A 24,088-nucleotide genomic window follows, 5' to 3' on the forward strand; every position below is an offset into this window, starting at 1 on the left:
TTTAAGCACAAGGTTTAAAACCTTTTCACCATTGAAGTTAAATAATAAGAGGAACAAATAACATGTGGGAAAATACTGTGTGCTTCTTAGCACTAGCCATAAGTCACTTTTTCTATCACCCTTCAAAGAGTAATATTTTCAAAGGACAGTGTTAAACTTGTTGGTAGTGACATTTATGTCAGAATTAAGGTCCAATAGAGAAGCTCAACTGCCTGATTTCATGATGATTTTCCTAATCTCTGATTAGCTATATAAGAATGGATAGGCAGACACGTGCAATGCTCTAATGACTAAATCACACCACCAACCAGTGGTCAGCAGTCTGCAATGGCACCCACAACCTGCTAGCTCAGGAGCTTAGGTCAAAAGATTGTGAGGTAGAGTGGTATAGAGCATATATCCAAGAGTCATAAGTGAAGTTAACTACCAGCTGTTGGATTTTGGGCAGGTTGCTTAGTCTATCTAAGTTTGTTTTCTCAACTAAAAATTGAAGTAGGTGCTCCTGGGTGGCTCAGTTGATTAAGCATCTGCCTTTGACTCAGGTCATGACCGTAGGCTCCCTGCTCAGCAAGGAGTAGGCTTCTCCCTCTCCCTCTTCCCCTCCCTACTGCTTGCTCTCTCTCTCTCAAATAAATAAATAAAATTTTAAAATCTTTTTTAAAAATAAAATAATATAACACCTACCTCACAGGGCTGTTGTGCAGGAGAAATAAGATAATTCTGAATCACACTTAGCATGGGGATTGACTCAATGAAAGTTGGCTTTCTTGCTATTATAGTCATTATACTCTTAGTACTTTTAACAAAATTAACTAGACCACTCTGATGTGAAAATTCTTATCTCCTTTCCTTTTCTGTATGACTAATAAGAAAAGGTGAAGAACAAGAATCTCATTAAGGGGACTAATCTGAACTAAACTAATTCTGCTCTTACCATTTTACTCTGTTTTTAACCCTCATCCCTGCCTCACTGCCAAATGGCAGAAAAATGGAGCCTCGATGGACAATTTTTCCCAGATAATTTATAGATATGATGGCACAGCCCTAGGACAGTATACCCTTAGTAGGGTTCTCCTGGGACTGGCCATGGAAGAGAAGATGAGGGGGAGAAGGATTATAGAAACTTCTGTTCCCAATTGGCCCTGAAGAAAGGGGAAGGGGCTGGAGATGATAGACGGCTATGGAAGGTGAGGTAACATATGACAGGGGCCTCTCTGTTGGCACCCTCATACCTCTTCATTTGGCATGCTTTATGTTTATGGTCAGAGGGCTTTGTGTTTGGCCAAAATCAGGGCAATAGCTGCTTCAGTAACTGCTGTTCTCCTATCAATTATTGGCCTGTATAAATAACCATCCATCACAAAAGTTATTGATGTGGTCATGAAAGCTCATAGGACTCTAAGATTGGAAAACTTTCTGGGATGGGAATGTGATTTCTCATTGCCTAAATAAATGTTTCTGGAGGCAGAGTAGTTGGATCTTTAGCAACCACTTAACTTCTCTCAATCTAGATTTCTTCATTTGTAAAATGAAAACACTACTTGAAATTGTTTTATTTTTTTAGAGAAATAAATGACATCACGTATGTGCATTTATAAGGGTCTATCTAGGAAATGGCACACACACTCACACAAATTGTTAATTGAGGGGGGCCAGGTGGGGGAACTATTTTCCAATGAGATGGGCAGGTTTTTAGGAAAATTAACAGGGATGAACGGGCAGTGGGGAGAAGTATTCCTGCCTCTAGGCATGTACAAGCAATTGGAAGGAGTGTTTGGAGGAACCCTAAGGAGGGCTGCCCCACGGAAACTGTGGCTTTCATAGAGGGATGAAGCCAACTTGTAGTGATGCAGTAAGGAGGGCACCACAGGAGTGAACTTCTCAGCAGCTTGACCTCTTCTGATCTCCTTCCACTACCTTCAACCAACACACCTACCTAGAGGCCAGAGCTCTAGAAGTCCATTGAAGCATTCTGTACAGAGTAGTTTTACAGAGCCCAGAGAAAAAAGGAAAAGAAAGGAAAGTAGATCTGGAGGGTAAAATGGGAGACAACTAGAAAACATTATCACGTAAATAGTATTTTGCCTGACAATAGATAGTAATTGTAATTACTGCAATAAAGGAATAAATATACAGAACACATTTTAAATTCTAGTTCCATCTTTGGGGGTTGGGTAGCAGATCATTCCAGAGCTTTTTAGAAATGTTCAAAGCTTTATAAGTATAAAATTTCTAAACATTTTATAAATATGTTTCAGTCTGCTTATCCTCTAGAGGATTTTTCCAATAATATTGTTTGTATGCTCAGTTGTACATGTTGCAAGTACAAGTTTAACAGTTGTGCTCCAAATTACTGAGGAAAAAGAAAACATTAAGTGTGTTAAGTCTGGGAATAAATGTAATTCTGTCAACCAGTTCTTCAATTTAACTTCCTTTTTCTCTGGAGTGTCACACTTCTCTAGAGAACCCTCCTCAGGTCAGTCAGTGAAACAAATTAGCATTTCAAGTCAATGCTTTTAATAAATGTCACATTGTGTGGAGAATTTAGCTTTTCCTAATTCAAATGAAAAAAAAAAGACAATTTATAATTGGTGATGAAATTTTGCACATAAATAATTTTAAAGAGGGATGGAGTAGTGTTTGGATAAATTAATATATTTTAAGCCTACTTCTTATAGGTCAGGAATCCATTAACAAGAAGGTTCCCTCTTATTTTGACTATAAAACTTCAAAGGACTTTTTAGAAAGTCTGCTTTATTCACAGTCTTTCTCAGTCATTAAAACTTTAAGTTCTGATACTGTTGTCTCTCTAGTCATAGGGCTGGTGGCATTAAAAACAACTACACAGAGGGGTGCCTGGGTGGCTCAGTTGGTTAAGCATCTGACTCTTGATTTCAGCTCAGGTCATGATCTTAGTGTCATGGGATCCAGCCCTGAGTTGGGCTCTGAGCTAAGCACAGAGTCTGCTTGTCTCTCTCCCTCTGCTTCTCCCCTTTGTTCTTTCTCTCTTTCTCAAATAAATGAATAAAATCTTAAAACAAAACAATCCAACTACACATGGGGAAAACATAGGCATATTGAATTAATAAACTTCACATTATATATGACTTTTGGGATACTTGACTTAATCAAAATTAGTAACTAGCAGGGACCATGGCTTTTTCTCTTTTCTTTCTTTCTTTCTTTCTTTCTTTCTTTCTTTCTTTCTTTCTTTCTTTCTTTCTTTCTTTCTTTCTTTCAAGATTTTATTTATTTCTTAATGAGACACACACACACACACACACACACACACACACACACACAGAGGCAGAGACACAGGCAGAAGGAGAAGCAGGCTCCATACTGGAAACCTGATGCAGGACTTGATCCCAGGTCTCCAGGATCAGGCCCTGGGCCAAAGGCAGACGCTAAACCGCTGAGCCACCCAGGGATCCTGGCTTTTTCTTTTTTTTTTAATTTAGTGTTTATTTTTATTGTGAACTTAAAGAATCAAATAAGACATAACAAAAAACAACTTCTGGCCCCTGTTTCAAGAGGCAATCAATCACTTTGAACCTTTTTTGGTAGTTTCATTTGGTACTTATCTCCATATTTTTAAATAATATACTTATAGAACTATTAATTTTTCAGTTTTAGAAACTATGTTCTCACAAATATGAAGGTGACAATTTAGTATTTTGCATCACTTCTTACAGAGCATTTCTCTCTGCTCCAACCACATCTTCAAACAGAACTGTAACACATTCTCTGTTATAGTTATATTTAATTTTTTTAGTATTATAGTTGCGTGTATTATTGATTGCCAAGGAAAATGGTGCATGGACTATACCTATATTTCTTTTAATAAATTTTTTCTTTTAATAATGTTCTGTTTATGGAGTATCCCTTCCTGGTACCTTCTGTCTTCCTGTTCCAATTTTAACTAATTGTTCTCCTTGGCCATCTGCACAAGTGTGATACTGGAACTTCTTTTTGGGATCCTCTTGGGACTTCTCTCTCCTATGTTAAATCCCTGGTTTTTGGATCCCAAGAATCCTTATTTCTAGGTTTACTCCTTAATTTTGATAGAGCATTTCTCTACTGCTTACTTTATTTTTTAAAAAGATATTATTTATTTGAGAGAGAGAGTGAGCAAGAGAGAGAGAACATGAGCACAAGTGGGGGGAGAGGGAAAAGCAGACTTTCTACTGAGCAGGGAACCCATTGAAGGACTTGATCCCAGGACCTTGGGATCATGACCTGAGCTGAAGGCAGATGCTTAACTGACTGAGCCACCTAGGTGCCACCTAGGTGCCCCAGCCTCTACCACTTTCTGAGAAAAGGAACATGAGAAGTAAACAAAACTTTTGTATAGAGCTTATATAAAGCTCTTTTGAGCTCCCATGTATCTTAAAATATGTTTATTTTACCCTTTTACTTGATTGACAATTTGGCTAGATACAGAATTCTAAGTTGGACATGTTTTCCTTCAGAAGTTGTAATGCAATGCTCCATTATCCTCTAGCCTCTGATGTTGCTACTGAATTTCAGTATCAAATTGAATGTGAGGGGATCCCTGGGTGGCGCAGCGGTTTGGCGCCTGCCTTTGGCCCAGGGCGCGATCCTGGAGACCCGGGATCGAATCCCACGTCGGGCTCCCGGTGCATGGAGCCTGCTTCTCCCTCTGCCTGTGTCTCTGCCTCTCTCTCTCTCTCTCTCTGTGACTATCATAAATAAATAAAAATTAAAAAAAAAAGAAATTTTATTAAAAAAAAAAAACAAATTGAATGTGAGCCCCCTCCCTTTTATTTTTTTTAATTTCAAGAAGATTTTAGGATATTCCTTTTATTCTCAGTGTTCTAAAATTTTATAATGGTATGTCCTGACACACAGAGAGACAGACACAGGTCTGTTTTCATGTTGTATTGGTCATTGGTCATTCAGTGGATCCTTCTATTCTGAAAACAAATGTCCTTCAACTCTGAGAATTTGTACTATTGTTGTACTATTGTTGTACTATTACTTTGTTTTACTATTACTTTGGTTTTTTCCCCTTCTCTCTCTTAGCCCTTAAATTTCTGAATTAAGATCTTAGATCTGCTGGATGGATCCTGTAATTTTCTTATTTCTTCTATTTTCCTTTCCTTTGCTTCTTTGTTCTGCTTTCTGTTCCCTAAACATTTTTCTATGGCATTCTATTCTTGTTTTATGTTTATTAATGTTTATGTCATGTTTCCTCAGTTCATTAACAGAATGGAGAAGTCACATTTAAGCAGATTTTTTAAAAAGATGGTGAGAGGCTTGTCTCCATATCCACTGAAAACATAACAAAGTAAAACAGCCTGAAGATACATGATGAGTAATAGTTTACATAAAGGGGAATCAAAGTAGGGTGGACACCTAGGGTTTGGTCTGCTCACCCTTCTCCTTTTGAAAACTATTCCCCTTTCTACAGTCATTCACATGGTTCCATCAGTACCTACCATGATATATGACTTTCTCCACCTCTTACTTTAAACTAGTCTGGGATAGGGACCTGAGCCAAGGTAATTCAATCACAGTTTTTCTCTGGGAAAGTTTTAAATTAAAACCAAGAAAAAGAGACCAGTATTTTTCTGGACACCTAAACCATAAGATATAGAAATTCACAGTTCTTAGGAACCATGCTTCCTGCCATGTGAACCTGAGAACCAGAGGGATTTTGTAGCAAAAACTAGCACAGATGCACAAGCAGATACACACAGAAAGGCAATTAGTGGAGAAGGAGTTAGAGTCTCAGAGGCATCAGGATCTGCTGTTCCTGAGCGAAGTCACATCTCTGTCCTGGGGATCTCAATATCCTCATTAAATTCTCCTTTGGCTTAAGCTAGTTTGAGTTGACCTCTCTTTCAATCATAGCAAAACCTTCCGAACTGATATGCCCTGTTTATTTGATGCTTTCTATGAACTAGACAATGTATTAATATTTCTATACTTTGTCTCATTGAATCTTCACAACAACCTGTGAAGTTGGTAAAGTTATTTTACACATGAAGAGGTTTACAAATCCAACTACTGTGTAAGAGACACCACTATCTAGATGTTCCCTGGTATAAATCAGCATGTCAAAAACATACCATTTCCCCATCTATAACATGGGGAAAACTGTTCTCACTGCCTGAACTGCTCTTCTCCCTACATACTCCCACCCAACTCCTTCTATCTTGAGGTGTCATCTTAAATATTCTCAGAGAAGACTGTCCTGCCTACCCAATCTAAAATAGATTCCTCAATAACACCTTATTTTCTTCACCAACAATGTAATTATGCCATTAGTATTTTGTTTAGTTCTTTTTGTTTACACTCTCCTGTGCTAGACTTTGAAGTCCATGATGGCAGAGACTATACTAACATTGTGTGCTACCATAGCCCCTGCATCTAGCATAGTCCCTGGCACATGGAAAGTGTTCCATAAATGTGTTTGGATACATTAAATATTTCTAAATATTTTCTTTTATGTACCTGTGAAGCAATAGTCAACAACTTTCAACATCTATTCTTGAGTGAGTAGAACATGCAGGGCACTCTGCCAGGGCCTACTGAAACAAAGATACAAACAGAGATATGGTTTCTGTCCTACAGGGGTTCACAGTATAGCGAGAGACTCAAGTAATTATAATACAAGGGGAGAAGATTTATAATAGAGATATGAACAGGAGGAAATAATTGGGATATAATCCAGGAAGTTAAAGTGAGGAAAAGAAAGAAAGGAATCTCCAGAGTTGCCATTCAAATGGTTACATTCTTTATGTTTCTATTCTGATACAGCTTTTCCCCATAACCCCTTCCAATTTATAATATCTGGAGCAGAAGTGACAGTAAGTATCTTCTCAAGTAGTGGTATATGAAAATCAATTTTTTTTTAAAAAAAGATTTTATTTATTTACTCATGAGAGACACACAGAGAGAGGCAGAGACATAGGCAGAGGGAGAAGCAGGCTCCCTGCGGGGAGCCTGATGCAGGACTTCCATCCCAGGGCCCTGGGATCACGACCTGAGCCAAAGGCAGCCGCTCAACCACTTAGGTGCCCCCAAAACCATAATTTTCTTGAATCTTATGATTATCCCTATCATTTGGCTTGTCTTCGTATCACTGTGCAAAGACACTGAGTCTAGCTGCCTGTGGTGGCTCAGGCTTCTCCAAAGAAGCCCGGGCCTGTATTATAGGTCAGGCTTTTTTTTTTCCCCTCCACACTACCAGATCCGCTTTCCTGATGCTGAGATTAGAGGACAATGGCTTTTGATCCCTTTTAGCACTCAAATAATAATGCTCTGTTACAACAGTGTCCCAAGTATTCTCATTACAATGTGTGGTTTCATGGACAATTACCTGTCTGATGCCTGTTTGCTTTCCCACTCATCTCTAACCCAGTATTCCAGAAATGCAGATTAGGGAATATCCCTTTAGCTATGATCTAGAATAGAATTCTTCTCTATCTCCCCTACATCTTTGTTACTTCTCAGGGACATTTCAAATCAAATCTTTCTTTGGGATTGGCATGTGTATGTGTGTGAGTGATCGGGGTTGATGTGAGGGAAAACAAATGGTTTTAGCAAATTATCATTATCACTAGTAAAAGCTACAAAAGATGCAACAGGAAGAAAAATGTAGATAATATGTAACTGTGACCTTTTTAATCTCAGAATTTTAAATATTTAATATCATCATCATGTAGTTTTATCACTGGTCCTAGAAATGAGACCCCCTCCTCAAAAAAAAAAAAAAAAAAAAAGACTTTCCTAAAAAGACCCCACTGCAATGGAACAGACCAATAGAAAAAGTGTTGTCTAGTGTCCCGACTTCAAAGCACTATGAAATGAAAAATAAATGAAAGCATTTTCAAAAATAAAATATTTTCCTTTCAACCCCAAAGCTTGCTTCATTTATTGATTCATCAAATCTTAATTGGTACACACTGAAGAGGTCAGCTTTGTATATTGGTTGAGAGCCCTAGCTCTGGCTGCAGATAGAATTCCATCTTTGCCATTTATTAGTTCAATGTCCTTGGGCAAGTTACTTAGCTTTGTGTGCCTTAGTTCCCTTACCTGTAAAATGGATATAAATATTAGAATTATCTCACAGGGGACGCCTGGGTGGCTGAGTGGTTGAGCATCTGCCTTCCGCTCAGGGCGTGATCCTAGGGCCCAGGGATTGAGTCCTACATCGGGGGGCCTGCTTTTCCCTCTGCCTGTATCTCTGCCTCTCTCTGTGTGTCTCTCATGAAAAAGTAAATAAAATCTTAAAAAAAAAAAAAAAGAATTATCTCACAGGATTTTCATCAGAATTATGTATAGTGCATAAGAATATTTGACACCACATCAGTATAATTATCCTTAACCTTAATTTTCTTTCAGCCCTGAGGTCAATATCCAGTATCTTTGGAGAGCACTGAAAAATCCTTGAAGTGAAGCTATTTGATTATATTAAATCCTGAACTCGAGTGCATCCTGTATCCCAGGAAGAGGCCGAGGAAGGTGGCCAGCGTAACCAAGGAGTCCGAACTCCAACACGGTCAGGGACGACCCTACTCCGCATTCTCCCGGAGCCCTGCCGAGGGCTGAGGTCTTGCAAGCAGACGCCGCCGCAAATTGCAGCTCGTGTGGCCTTTAAAGTCCTCCGGGGGAGCTGCGGGCCTGGGGCCCCGCCGGCTCTCAGCCCCTACCTACCCCGGGGATCTGCAACGCCCCTGGTCCGCGGTTATCCCGCCCTCTTCCGCTGGCCCGCGGGTCCTCCCGGGTCTCGTCCCGGCGCCGCCGCCCCCGCCCCAGCGCCCCGCGAGCCCCAGGGGAACGCCAGCCCCGGCGGCGAGGCGGCGCGGGCCGCGGCACTGCGCATGCTCCGGAGCGCGCGGGTGGGGTGCCCGGGGCGGGGGGCGGGCGCTGGGCGTGGGTCCCGCGCGGCCGGGAGGCCTCCGCCTGTCGCGGGCCACGCAGCGGCGGGGGAGCGCGCTCGGGGCGGCGGCGTCCTGGAGACCCCCGAGGGATGGAAGCGGCGGCGCCGGCGGCGGCCGAGGCGGCGGGGCGCGAGGAGCTCGGTGGGTGCGGCCGCCGCGCGGGGACTGGGCCGCGGGGTGCGGCGGGTCGGGGGCGGGCTCGGGCTCGGGCTCGGGCTCGGGCTCGGGCGCCGCGGCCGAGGCGGGGGAGGCGGGGGAGGCGGGCGCATCGGCTGCCGGGCCCGGGGGGGGGGTGGGCGCGGGGCTGTCGCGGTGCCCGCCGCGTCCCGGCCGGGGCCTCGGGGTGGCGGGGCGGGCACGGCTTTGAATGGAAGGCCCAGCGGAGCAGCCGTGCCGGGACGGGGCCGAGCCGGGCGGGGGCGGGGGCGCGGGCGCGGGGCCTACGGAGGGCGGCGGCGGGGGCGCGTGCGCGCGTGCCGGGCGGGGTGCGCGGGGTCCACGGCGGGAGGGAGGGAGCCGCGCCCCGCCCCGCCCCGCCCCGCCCCGCCCCGCCGCGTCCCGCCCCTCCCCGCCGCCCACCGCCCCTCCCCGCCGCCCACCGCGTCCTCCGCAGGGCTCGCCGCACGCCGCGGCCCCCGGGTCCCGTGCATCCCCGCCGGAGCCCGACCCCGGCCCCGACCCACCCGGGACTGCGGACCCGGCGAGACGGACCTGCGGCTGCCTCACGCGCGAACTTTGTCTTCCTGCTTCCTCCGCTTTCTGGTCTCCCGGGGACGGGGAACGCAAAACGTCGTCTAGGGCTTCGTGCTGTCGACAGGAAAACAAAAGCAAGGATGGGATCGGGGTAGTAATGTCATTGCGGGTCGCTCGCCCCGCCCGCTATACGCATTATATTCAGGAATATTTTTAATTCGATGCTGAAAGATTAAATGAAATTTTTTTTTTTAAGTTGAGCTTTAAAGCAGCACTTCATTATAGTGACTAATATGTTGGCGTTCCTCTAATGATGGGCAGGGCACCTTGCAGGTAGTTTCTCTCAAGTCGTAATAATGGTAGAAATAAACCTGGCATTTAATTATTTGTTTACTGTGTGTCAAGCAGCGCGCTAATTGCTTTACTTATGCATTGTTTCCTTTAATCCTTAAAACGATTGGGTAAGGTAGATTATTATTATTATCCTCATTTTATAGACTCAGTAATTCTAAGTTAATTAATGGCAGAACCCAGAAATGAAGTCAGGTGTATCTGACTGTTTCGAATTCCCTAATAACACATCTTAGGATGTGGGGAGCTGTGCATTCTTATGTGTTGCTGGTAAGAGCAATATAATGTACTTATTCTTAAAAATGCACATATCCTTTCACCCATCAATTTTACTTGTGGAAGATTTCCCAAGGAAATGAGTTATGTGACAAATACTTATCTCAAGAGGTGTTCACCATGTTATTTGTAGTTGAGAAAAATCTGGCAACTGAACATCCAGTTAAAAGAGATTGTTTAGGTGAATTGTGATATAGCCGTATAGTCTTGTACTTCATAGCCATTCAAAGTCGTATGGGAAGATGTTTGCCATATACATTTTTATTAACTGAAAAAAGATTCCAAATTATTTTTTAAAAGTTATGTCTGTTCATTCAACACATAAACATTAAGCTTCTCCTGTGTGCCAGACACTGTTTTAGGCACCTTGGAATACATCTGTGAACAACACAGATCAAGACTCCTGTTCTTGTGGGGCTTGTAAGAGGAGGCAGACAGTAAACAGGAAAGACAGCAATCTGTTATTTAGATAGCATGTTAAGCAAAAAATGCTATGGAAAAAAACCAGCAGAGTAAGAGAAATCAGAAGTCAGGGTGGGGGCTGGACAGTTATAGTATTTTATAAAATGGTCAGGATGGATCATATTGAAGAGATTTGTGTAAAGACTTGGAAGACACAAGAGATTTAGTGAAGTGGATATCTGGCGAAAGACCATTCCAGGTAGAAAGAACAGCCAGATTAAAGACAAATGGCAAGGAGGCTAAGGTGGCTGAAGCAGAATGATCAAGGTTGCAATGAGGCCAGGTCATAGAAGATCTTGGAGGTCATGTAAAGCTTTGGCTTTTATTCTGGGAGAATGGGGAGCCAGTTAGGGATTCAACACAGAAGTGACATGATCTGACTTACTTTCTAAAAGGATTACATGGGCTGCTGTGTGAAGAATAGACTGCAAGGGGCAGAAGTAGAAGCAGAAGGTATTTCTGAAATGCAGAAAAGAGACGTACATGTTCCTCACAGGAGTATGGTTGTAGCAATGTGAGTGGAGAGAAGTAGTTAGACTCTGGATATACTTGAAAGTTGAACCAGTATGATTTCCTAACAGAATGGATAAGGGTTGAGAGTAAACCAGGAAACAAAGATGTCTCCAAGGACCTGAGTATCTAGAAGGATGAAGTTGCCATCAATTTGGATGTTATGGTGGTTTTATAGAATGTCTACAGATGTTTTTGATGCTTGTCTCTTCAAGAAGAAGAGCTCGATTTTCTTCCTTTGGAGTGTGGATTGGATTTGATAACTTGCTTCTAATGGATAGAGTATGGTGGAAGTGATGGTGGGTGACTTCGAAGCCAGATCCTAAAAGATACTGTGCCTTGCTCTCTCTTTTTTTGATAACTCACTTTGGGAGAAGCCAGCTGCCACGTTGTGAGGATACTCAAAGAGATGTTGAGTAGGCAATTAGATTTATTTCCAGAGTTAGCAAGAGGCCTGTTCTAGAGATAGAAATTTGGAAGCCATCGGCATGTAGGTAGTATTTAAAGCCCTGGGACTGAACTCACACAGGAGTGAGTGTATTGTATATACTCTAAAGTATCACCAGTGTCTATTTTTGGGTGGTGAGGTAATTTTAATTTCAAAAATGTTGCTTAGTTATATATATTCTGATTTTCTAAAATGACCAAATATTATTTAACTTTAAGAAGACTTTTAAAAATTGGATGTCTATGAAAAAGGCACCAATAGAGATGTAAAGATACAGGTTTCCTTAAACTATATAAATAGCCATGTGTATAACTTAAGATCTACACTTCATTTCATAGGCAGTACAGACCTCTGGAAGGTTTCTTGTTGTGCATATCTTTACCACTTCAGAAATGAATAAATGAATAAGATAGTTACTGTTTCCATCTTACATAATCATTTGTAGATTTAGACAGCTACATTATGTTATATCAAAAAAAGAAATTATTTTTACTTAGTTTTAGTTTGTCCATTGTCAAAATATAAGTGATTTCCTTTACTTTGCTATTATAAAAATAATGCAAGCTTATTAGTTTCTTTTTCTTTTTTGCATTTTCCAGAGAAAGACAGTAAAAGGTATTTAAGATCCCATTGCACAACCCTATCTTTGTTAACTTATTCCCATTTTAAAAATATATATTTGTTTTAGAGAGAGAGAGAATGAGCAAGCAGGAGGAGGAGCAGAAGGAGAGGGAGAGAATCTCAAGAAGGCTCTGCACCAAGCGTGGAGTTGGACTCAGGGCTTACTCTCACCACCCTGAGATCATAACCTGAACTGAAATCAAGAATTAGGCACTTAACCAGCTGAGCCACCCAGGTGCCCCTTATTCCCATTTATGATGTATTTCCTTGCTTGCATTTTAAATTAACTTTTTAAAACATCATTGAATTCATACTTTGATTATCCAGCTTTTTCACACTCAGCATGATACACTTTTCCTTGTTTTACTCAAGACTTCAAAACTATAATTTAACGTCAGCATGTTTTATAAAGTGGAGGTCCAGTAGTTAATTTAGCAATTTCCTGATTGTTGCGCATTTAGGTTGTTTCCAAATTTTCAACATAAATAATGTTTTAGTCAACATCTTTGTGCAGAAATCCCTTTTTTTCTACATACTAACTTGTCAGAAGTGGAATTATGAGGTGAAAAAATAAATGTTTTTAAGATTTCAAGACCTATTGCTAAATTAATGTGATTTTCTTTCATTCTAACTACAACGAGAAATTTAGGTTGATTTTAGGTTGGGAGATTGAGGTTGAGACAATTGTCTGGGCAGGATAAGAGATGATACAAGTATTGCCTAGTTTAAGAATGTTATAGTTTTATTTACCATTAATGTGTATGTATGGTATATCATGCATGGTGTATAATACTGAACGAAGCCAGTGTTTCTTATTCATCTATAATCTTTCCATTTGTAAACAAATAACTGTGTTTAGGTAGTTTGATATCCATTGCTTAGTAGTGTAACTTTTAATTATGTTACATCAGTGTTCTGATTTTATTCCCTACCTTCTTAACTTTGTTAAAGCTTTTACCATGTTAGGTTTTTGGGTGTCTCTCCATCTAGTCTCCATTTCCTCCTGGCTGGCATAACACATTTTGCCTACTCAGTATTATAGCACAGTTTGTAGCTCATAAATGCTTAGAATTATTCATTGTTGGTAGTAAATTAACTAATTTCTTGTCAATGATTTATATTTAGAATCCTATGCAGCATAATTTGCTTCTAGTATGTCATTGTGGGGTGCCTGGATAGGCTCTGTTGGTTAAGCATCTGACTCTTGGTTTTGGCTCAGGTGGCAATCTCAGGGTGGTGGGATTGAGCCCATCAGCAGGCTCTGCACTGAGTGCATTCTGCTTGAGATTCTCTCTCCCTCTGCCCCTCCCCCACCACCTACCCTGTGCCTGCTCGCTGTTGCTCTCTCTGTCTCAAATAAAAAATAAATAAACAATAATCATTGTGTAGAAAGGGGCAGAATGAGAAATGAGAAGATAATAAATACTAAAAAATTGTATACTAGTATAAATACTATAAATATAAGTACTATAAATACTATATAATATAATACTATTTTATAAACTATAAAATAAGTACTATAAATACTAGAAAACTAGTATTTATTGATGACTTCCATGCCAAGGACTAGGCTCTGTGCTTCCTAAATGTTATCTCATTCCGTTATCATAACACTCTTATTAGGTAGAAGTCACTACTCTCATTTTACACTTGAGAAGGTAGGCCCACAGTAATCCTGGTTAAAATAGGAATCAGATCATAATCACTCCTCTGCAGAAAGCCCTCTATTGCTTTGTTGTCTTTAGCCATATGTGCTTTGGAAATGTGGTTTGTCCAAATGAAAATATGCTGTAAGTGTAAAATACACACTGGATTTCTAAGACTTAGTATGAAAAATAGAATGTAAAGTACTTTGTTAATTTTTTATGTTGATTGCATTTTGAAATGATAATATTTTGCATATATTGAGTTGCAGAAGATACTAAATTAGTTTTACCTGTTGCTTTTCTTTTTTTAAAAAAATTGTAACTATTAGAAAAATTCAAGTTATATTTGTGGCTCACGTTACATTTCTGTTGTTCAACAGTGTTGTAGGTGGGTCTCATATCACTCAGAATGGTCTGCAGAGCTGTATACCATCTGTCCTCTGTTACTTTCAATCTCTCCTACTACCTCCTCCTTCATCTCTCCTCTCTGGTTACTCTGGCCTCCTTCAGACTGAAGTACACCAGGCTATCTACATCCTCAGTCTTTGTCTTCGCCTTTGCTGTTCCTGCTGCCTCATTGCTGTTCCCCCAGATAGCCACGTTATTCACCACTCTCCTCCTTCAGGTCTTCTTTAAAATCCTTCTTTCTCAATGGGCCTAATTTTGTGCTAACTAAAACTACAGGCTGTCCCCTGCAATCCCTATTTTCCTTCTTAGCATTTACCAATAGCATACTCTCTATCTTACTTATTATGTTTTTCCTTTACTAGAATTCAACCTCCATGAGGGCAATAATTTTTTTTAGTTTTAGTAATTGCTTTATTCCCAGTATCTAACAATTCCTGACACATATTGGGTGTTATATTTGTGAAACTGAATGAAAAAAGATTGCAACCTCTTGTACGAGTACATTCAATCAGAAGGCCTTTCGTGATGGGGTCTCCTGTTGATAAATGTTGGTGAGAGGCCATAACAGTCTATTTTTTTTTTGTTTTGTATTTGTTTTCTTTTTGTTTTGTTTTTTTTCATAACAGTCTATTAACAGAGGCACTTGAGAAATCCATGGGAGACTCGGGCATCTGCATAGCTCCTGCCATGTGCTCTGCCTGTAGGGCTGCTGTGCACAAAGCTGTCTTAGCACTTGCCAGTCTCTCCTCTAGTAGATCCAAAGGCAGGCCATCAGAATTTATTGTGCAAAGAAACACAACTCCTGTGTCTTACTCAGCTCAGGCTTTTATAACAAAATACCTTAAGTTGGCTGACTTAAACCACAAACATGTATTTCTCATGGTTCTAACAGTGGGGAAGTCCGAGAACCAGTGCCAGCTGATTCACTTCCTGGTGAGAGCCCTCTCTGGTTTATAGATGGCCATCTTCTTGCTGTGTCCTCACATGGTAAAGAGTGTCCTCTCCTAATAAGGGCACTAATCCCATCATAGGGGTCTGCCCTCACAACTTTATCTAAACCTCATTGTATGCCAGAGGCCCTACTACCTCCCAGCACTATCCCATTGGAGGCTAGGCGTTTGTTTGTTTGTTTGTTTAGGCTAGGGGTTTAATGCAGGAATTTTAGGAGTACACAAGCATCAGTCCAGAACATCCTACTAACTGCATCCACGTACACATCTCTCTGGTTTCCTGCAAGGGAATGGTTGCAGGAGAGAGGAGAGAAGATGAACACTAATTTTCTCACTGCCTCCATCTCTCTGAGTGGGAGTGAACACTCAGAGTAAACAGTGGGAAGATTAGTAGGAGATGAGGTCACAGAGGAACCAGTGACACAACAGTGTGAAATAGCCCAGGGAAAAACACGGTCAGTGGTGCATCCTTGAACCTAAGCCAGGAACTGCTCACCAGGAAGGACTTGTAGTTCTTGACAACTTTAATCTTTTGTTTCCAATTTTAGATATCTGTTGTACCAAACTCAGGAGGCTTTGATCATTCCTTTTCGGTTTCTTTCACCAACTTTTTACGTGAATTTAAAATGTTAGTGGATCCCCATTATTCTGTCTTCGGCTCTGAGTGACCTCACATCCTACCTTTTGATCCCAATTATTAATTACTTACATTCTGATGTAATTCTCAAATCTTTATATTTAGCCCCAAATTTTCTCCTTACTTCCAGACCCTGTTTCTAACTGCTTATTCAGGGTATAATTTCAGGTTACATGACTTAAAAATTAAATTTACATTTCCTCCTTAACATTCTGCTATCTCTTTTACATATTTATTTGTTCATTTGTTGAGCATCTACCATGTTCCGAATATTGAGGCTATGCTGGCAGATGAGTTGGATATCACTGCTGTCACTTCATGGAGAATGCAGACAAATAGAATGGCCCATTACAATACAGTGTATTGCAGGAGGATTGTAGGGTGCTGTGGGAACACCCCGGAGGCAGACAAGCCAAACTTGGGGTAAAGGAAGCAACTGGGAAGAAGTGGTATCTAAGGGAGACTTGATGGATGAGCAGGTAGTAGATAGGGTTGCAGGGGAAGGATGGAATGGGTGAGTAGAGTATGATTCAGGAGGGAACAGCATATGTAAAGGCCAGGAGAAAGAGAAAAAAGGCCACTAGGGGAATAGAACTCATTCCCTATGTCAGAACTGAAGTCACAAGACTAGCTTAGATTCCCAGACCTAGTACTGGTAGGATTGGGATACTCTCCCAGGCTTTTAAGTTTGTGATCAAGGACTCTGGACCACACCCTGCTGTCTCCCTGTGTCTCCTTTCTCCAAGACAGTCACTTAGGAAGCATCCTCTGCTCCTTTACCTTCCACATCTCATTGGTCAATGAGTCTCACTGTTTCTGTCCTCTATATAGCCATTCTTTTCTCTGCAACAAAGTTAATTTAAGCTTTCACCAGTTTCTTGCCTGGACTGTGTTCTAATTGGTCTCTCTGACTCTAATGCCACTACTTTTCCAATTGATCCTTAACGCTGCTGCCGAGGGGATAGATTCAAATGCAGAACTGATCATTTCAACCTTAATTCTCTCTCTGGCTTTTCACAGCTTAGAAGATCAAGTCCAGATTCTTTAGCACAGTTGAGAAAATCCTTTCAAGCTTTACAGCTAATCTGCCATATACACATGCATTAAATAACTAAACATAACCAAGGAGGTGCATGTTCTCAAGCGTGGAACGTCCTACTCATTCTCATGGCTGATGCCAATGCTAAGAACTCTCCTGAAAAATTAGTTAAATATAAGAAAATAATATTACAATATTTCCTTGACTACATGACTGACTTTAGAACAAAAACGTAATTTCTCATTTTATATTTAAGTATTAACTGGAGGGCAGCCTGGATGGCTCAGTGGTTTAGCGCTGCCTTCAGCCCAGTGCCTGATCCTGGAGACCCTGGATCGAGTCCCACGTCAGGCTCCCTGCATGGAGCCTGTTTCTCCCTCTGCCTGTGTCTCTGCCTCTCTCTCTCTCTCCTCTCTGTGTATTCTCATGAATAAATAAATAAAATCATTAAAAAAAAGTATTAACTGGAGCTTCGAAAAGTTATAAACGACTGGTTGACTCTGTTTACTGATAAATCTCATCCTCAGAAATCCAGGCTTCAGTGGGCTCTTACCATTTAAAGATGCAACTTCTTGGATATGTATCAGTTTTTTAGATATTTGTAGTTAGGTGTCTTCAAATGTTTTCTTTAGATTCAATAACTATCTTGTATCCTTCAAGCTAAGTTATATATAATCAGCCCTAAAACCTGATTTCTTCACCTACTCTCAGTTTACTTATTTAACAAATACATATTTCTTAGTATGTAATGTTACCTAAATAATATAGGCTAAACCACAGAGAAAGTCTTAGTTATTTTTTTAAGTGCAGTTTTAAAAAATACATTTAAGCATGAGCTTAGAATTTAGCTAATAATGTGTCACATTGCTTCTTTTTTTTTTTTTTTTTTTAATTTTTATTTATTTATGATAGTCACACACAGAGCGAGAGAGGCAGAGACACAGGCAGAGGGAGAAGCAGGCTCCATACACCGGGAGCCTGACGTGGGATTCGATCCCAGGTCTCCAGGATCGCACCCCGGGCCAAAGGCAGGCGCTAAACCGCTGCGCCACCCAGGGATCCCTGTGTCACATTGCTTCAATGGCTGATTCGAAACCATTCATAAATGTGTACTTCTTAAGTTTCTAACGTTGTTAAGAATAATTTTTATTTCAAATAGTTTCAACTTTAAAAAAAATTAGCCCTTTAATCTCACTGTTAGAGTTCACGAAGCTTCCTAGAATTATTAAATTTTTATCAGGGTTTAATAGTGCGGGGTGAGACAAATGGATTTTGACCAAAGAAATATATGAAGTTATTTTTTCACAGTACATCATATTTAATGTTTCCTAGACCACATAAAATTGAGAAATAATGAATTTAAGAACTAGGGAAAAGTTTAAACCATGAGATATCACACTGTTTACTCAGTGTAAATTTGTTGAGTAACTTAGATCCCAGATAACTTTTAGTTGGGAATTTGAGTGCACCTTGTAAACCCATCTTAAAAACTTGATTCTGTGAATTATAGAACTAGTAGAATTAATACTTATAGATCACTTTGACACTTCTAGATATTCAGGTTTAACTAAAAGATTTTTAAAATAAATTATCTGATGATGCCATTAACAGTAAACTTATCCTTTAGAGTTCAAATTTTTTTAAGTTGTGAGAAAACTTTTTTTTTTGACTTTCCATTGCTGCTGTGATCTCTTGGGAGATATGCTTCAAATAATAGATTGTTCAGTTTTTGAAATATTGGTAGTGATAACTATCATTATGGAGAACCTAAATACTGTACTTAGTAATGCACAAAACATTCTGTACCTCCTCTGGCAGAAAGAAATTAGAGAGTTCAAATAATTGACAATTTGAATAGCTGAATGAATAGAAAAATGCAGGTGAACTCAAGAGTCAACAAGGGCAATGGAATAAATTTTGGAATGAAAATATTAACACGTTTCTGCTTAAAGGTGACATAACAAATAATGATGATTGTTATCGATTAAATTCATCAATTGAAGTCCTAACCTTTGGTCCCTATGTGACCTTACTTGGCAATAGGGTCATTGTAGATATAATCAGTTAAGAAAAGGCCAGACGGGGTAGGGTGGGCCGCTAATCCAGTAAAACTGGTGTCCTTATAATAAGAGAGAATGAAGACAGACTCACACAGGGAGAATACCCTATGAACTTGAAGACAGCCATCGATAAGCCAAGGAACAGATCCTTCTTTCCTAGCCCTCAGAAGGGACCAGGCATGACAACATCTTTATTTCGGACTTTAGCCTCCAGAACTGTTAGATAATAACTTCTATCGTTTGAGCCACCCACGTTGTTGGACCTTGTTAAGGCAGCCCTAGCAAACTAATACTATACTATACTATAAAATAAAGTATCAATTTTCTTTGTATAGAGTATAACAGAAAAGGATGTAGAATCTGTTCAAACAAGAGATGAACATAATTTATGATAGTAATAGGTACCAGAATAAATGTAATTTAGTAGATATCCCAGTATTAGCTCTCTAATACTGAGAAACACTTAATATTCACTGTGCACAGGTTTAGGGTGAGCCACTTTTGATACTGAAGAAAAAGAAACTAGGAAATCCTACAAAATAGTCTGTGGAGAATACCGTAAAGATCAAAGGGTTAGAAAAACTACCCAAAGGCAAAGTTAGGGAATTTGAGTTATAGAAAACCCTCATTAATTTAGACTCTAGGCATTTGGAACTTTTGATAAGTCACTAGATTTTACTCTACACATACTAGTAACATTATTAGAGAAAGAATATATTTTTAAAAGATTTATTTAGAGAGAGAGCGCATGAGTGAGTGGGAGGAGGGGCAGAAGGAGAGGAAGATAGAGAATCTCAAGTAGACTTACCACTGAGCACAGAGTCTGATATGAAGCTCAGTCCCACGTCCCTGAGCTCATGATCAGAGCCAAAATCAAGAGTCAGATGCTTAACCAACTGAGCCACCCAGCTACCCCTAGAGAAAGAATATTTAAATGACTTAAAAATAGACCATATTCATGCTTTTTTCCAATATCTTGCTTTTTAAATTGTAGTGAGCACTTGTCATGAGATCTATCCCCTTAACAGATATTAAGTGTGCAATACAGTATTGTCATCCATAGGTACAGTGTTGTGTGTCAGATCTCTAGAACTTACTCATCTTGCATAACTAAAATTTCATACATGTTGATTAGTGGCTCCCTGTTTTCCCTCCGCGCTGGCAACCACCATTCTAGTCTTTGCTTCTGTGAGTTTGATCATTTTAGATTCCTCGTATAGGTGGAATCATGTGGTATTTGAACTTCTGTGGCTAGCCTATTTCATTAGCCTAATGTCTTCAAGGTTCATCCATGTTGCATATTGCAGAATTTCTTTTTTTAAGGCTAAGTGATATTCCACTGTGTGTATATATCCTGTTTTATCCATTTATCTGTCAGTGCTTGCTGTTTACACAAGCTGGCTATTTGTGAATAGCACTAAAATGAGCATGGGATTACTAACATCTCTTTAAGTTCCTGATTTCAGTACTTTTGGGTAAATACTTAGAAGTGAGACTGTGGGGTCATATGGTACTTCTGTTTTTAATTTTTTGAGGAATCTCCAAACTTTTCCTTCACAGCTATAACATTTTTCATTCCCACCAATTGTATACAGGTTCCAGTTTTGCCACATCCTCACCAATACTTGTTGCCTTTTGTTTTTTTTGATAATGGCCACCCTAACAGGTATGGAGTGTTATTTTATTGTGGTTTTAATTTGCATTTCCCTCATGATTAGTGACATTGAACAGCTTTTCATAAACTTGGCCATTTGTATACCTTTTTGGAGAAGTGTGTGTTCAAATCTTTAGCCAATTTATTAACTGGATTACTAGGTTTTTTTGTTCTTGAGTTGTAGGAGTTTCTTACATATTTTGGAAACTAATCCTTTATCAAATATATAGTTTGCAAATATTCTCTCCCATTCTGTAGGTTGGCTTTTCACTATGGTGATTGTTTCTTTTGTTGTGCAGAAGCTTTTTAGTTGGTGTAGTCCCTTGCCTAGTTTTGCTTTTGTTGCCTGTGCTTTGGTGTCATATCCATGAAATAAATCATTGCCAAAACCAATGTCTGAAGCTTTTTCAAATATTTAAGTCTTTAATACATTTAGAGTTGATTTTTGTGTATGGTATGAGATAAACTTTCATTCTTGTGCATGTGGACATTCAGTTTTCCTAGGACTATTTGTTGAAGAGACTTTTCCCAATTGTGTATTCCTGGCACCATTGTCAAAGATAAGTTGCTCATATATACATAGATTGATTTCTGGGCTCTCTATTCTATTTCATTGGTCTCTGTATCTCTTTTTATGCCAATATCATACTGTTTTAATTTAAAAAGACCCCAAACACCCAAAACAATCTTGAAAAAGAAGCACAAAGCTAATCATACTTCCTGATTACAAAATTATGTATTATAAAGCTGAAGTATTTTTTAATATCTTAAAGCACAAATTTACTTTTATAAAAAATTGTTGTCATGAGTTCCAGTTAGCACTGGGACAGTGGAAGCTACCTAAATCCTAATCTCTCCACATGTCCTCACCCAAAAACCTGTTGATTTAAAAAAGGAGCACAAGTAAACTGAAGATATTCTTTTATCATTTGTAGGAGACCAAGATACCACAAACCTCAAATTATCTATAAGCAGAAGAATAAACAGTAAATTTCAGAGTGCAAGACCTCTCTAAAGAAGAGCCTTTAGGGGATCCCTGGGTGGCGCAGCGGTTTGGCGCCTGCCTTTGGCCCAGGGCGCGATCCTGGAGACCCGGGATCAAATCCCACATTGGGCTCCCGGTGCATGGAGCCTGCTTCTCCCTCTGCCTGTGTCTCTGCCTCGCTCTCTGTGTGACTATCACAAATAAATAAAAATTAAAAAAAAAAAAAAAAAAGAAGAGCCTTTAGAATCTCTGGAAAAGAGGAGGGGGGATTAGGAGGTATAGAAGCACAACAGCCTTGGCAAAACTTAGCTTCTGGAGGAAAAAGAGATAAAATGAGCAGTTGAGATGTCCCTATGATACCTGGAGGTTAAGAGAAAGAAGGAAGGTAGGGGGTGGGAGGTGGATAGGGAATTGAATATCCTGCAGAAATGAAAGAAAACCAAAGATATACCAATGTTTTCCCATAACCCCAGTAAGTCAGCATCATCTGTTACTTAAAGGGAACTTCAGTATGCCAAAAGAAGGCACTACGTTCAAATTGTGCATGAAATGCCTAGCAGTAGGAAAAATCATAAATTATAATAAATATAAAGTGTCCAAGGGAGAACATATTGAAATAAAAATTTAGTGGACTCATTTAATTTCAAAGAAGATTTAAATAAGGTAAAGACATCAAAAGGGTCAAAGAAAAAGTGGCTGAAGTGGAAGACAGGCAGAGGAGATCTGACATATAATTGGAATCTCTAAAGGAGAAAAACAAAATATTTGAACTAACTATTCAAAGCTATAATCCAAGAAAAATTTCCAGAAATAAGAGAAAACCTAAATCTACGTATCAAAAAGGCCCACTGTGTTCCTGGGAAAATTGACTCAGAATGCTTAAACCGAAGATAATAGTAAAACCATTAGATCTTAAAATCAAAGAGAAATTTCTCAGGATCTCAAGCAAAAAGGACAAAATATGTAATGGCTAAGAAAATTAGTTTGCCCTCAAACTTCTCAAGAGTAGCTTATAAAGCAAGGCAAGAGTGGAGCAGCATTTTCAAGAAACTCAAGGATAGAGAGTATGAGTCAAAGGTGTTATTATCTAGCTGTCCTTCATATCAACGCTATAGAAAAACAGTTTAAAGCATGTGAGAACTTAAGGAATCCTGTGCCCCATGAGTCCTTCCTAAAGAATCTACTAGAGCAGTGGTTCTTAAAGTGTGGTTCCCAGACCAGCAACATCAGAATTACGTGGAGACTTAGAAATGCATATTCTCAGGCCTACCCCAGGACTGCTGAATCAGAGGCTTCGGGGTGAGGTACATCAATTTGTATTTTATCAGGTCCTACAGGTCATTATGGTACATGGTCCTCAAGCGAATGAACTTCCTCCAGCCAAGAGATGACTGAGAACACTTTGGCAGAGGACTGATAGCAAACATTTAATATACTAATTATAGGTGTAAGTCTAAGACATGGGTGGAGACATGGTTGGAATAACAGTGGATAAAGCATCATATATATTGCCAAAATAGAAAGAACACAACTAAAAAGTGAGAGAATAGGGGCACCTGGCTGGCCCAATGGTTAAGCCTCTGCCTCTGGCTCAGGTCATGATCCCAAGGTCCTGGGATCAAGTCCCGTGTCAGGCTCCCCACAGAGAGCCTTCTTTTCTCTCTGCCTATGTCTCTGCCTCTCTCTGTGTGTCTCCCATGAAAAGATAAAATCTTTAAAAAAAAGAGAGAGAATAAAATAAAGGCATTTCTGGGGGGAAAAAGCAGTGTGGTTTTCTGGAAAATGAATGAATGAACGGTAAAAGTAGAATAAGACATTAATTGTTGTATAGGTATTAGGTGGAATTCAAAGGATACTATTTTTAAAAAAGATGTATTTATTTCATTTGAGGTAGAGAGGGGCTGAGGAAGAGGGAGAGAGAGAGAATCTCAAAGCAGATTCTCTGCTGAGTGGGGTACCCAGTGCAGGGCTGGATCTTATGGCCCTGAGATCGTGACTTGAGCCGAAATCAAGAGTTGAATGCTTAACCAACTGAACCACCCAGGTGCCCCAGAGAATATCTGAGAAACCTGACAAACAAGATTGTCAGAGATTAAGGAAGAAAAAAGGAAAGATTAAGGGCATCATAAAAGACATAATGACAAAGGTAACCAGAATAACTCAATTAAATGCAATACATGATCCTGTGCCAAAAACAATTGCTGAGAGAACGTTGTTGATACAATTGATGAAATTGGAATGTGGAACATAGATTAACATATTGCATCAATATTAAACTGAGTTTGATGACTGTGATGTAAATATTCAAGAGTCTCTTCTTGTTCTTAGAGAATACATGCTGACTATAGGGTAAAGTGATATGATACATGTAACCCATTCTCAGATAGTTTTGAAAAAGTGATACACATTTGAGAGAGGAAAGGCAAATATGGCAAA

General features: G+C 39.9%; 1 protein-coding gene across 1 annotated transcript in view; it reads left to right on the top strand.

Moving 5' to 3' along the window:
• The first annotated feature begins 8,931 nt into the window (after positions 1-8,931).
• The window catches only part of SLC36A4 (solute carrier family 36 member 4), a 63,281-nt gene continuing 48,124 nt past the window's right edge, over positions 8,932-24,088 (top strand). Inside the window, exon 1 of the mRNA XM_038568331.1 lies at positions 8,932-9,053. Coding sequence (XP_038424259.1) covers positions 9,002-9,053 — 52 coding nt within the window. The 5' untranslated portion in view covers positions 8,932-9,001. The remainder of the gene's footprint in view (positions 9,054-24,088) is intronic.

The sequence above is a fragment of the Canis lupus genome, chromosome 21, assembly GCF_011100685.1.
Source record: "Canis lupus familiaris isolate Mischka breed German Shepherd chromosome 21, alternate assembly UU_Cfam_GSD_1.0, whole genome shotgun sequence".
Classification (NCBI taxonomy): Eukaryota; Metazoa; Chordata; class Mammalia; order Carnivora; family Canidae; genus Canis; species Canis lupus.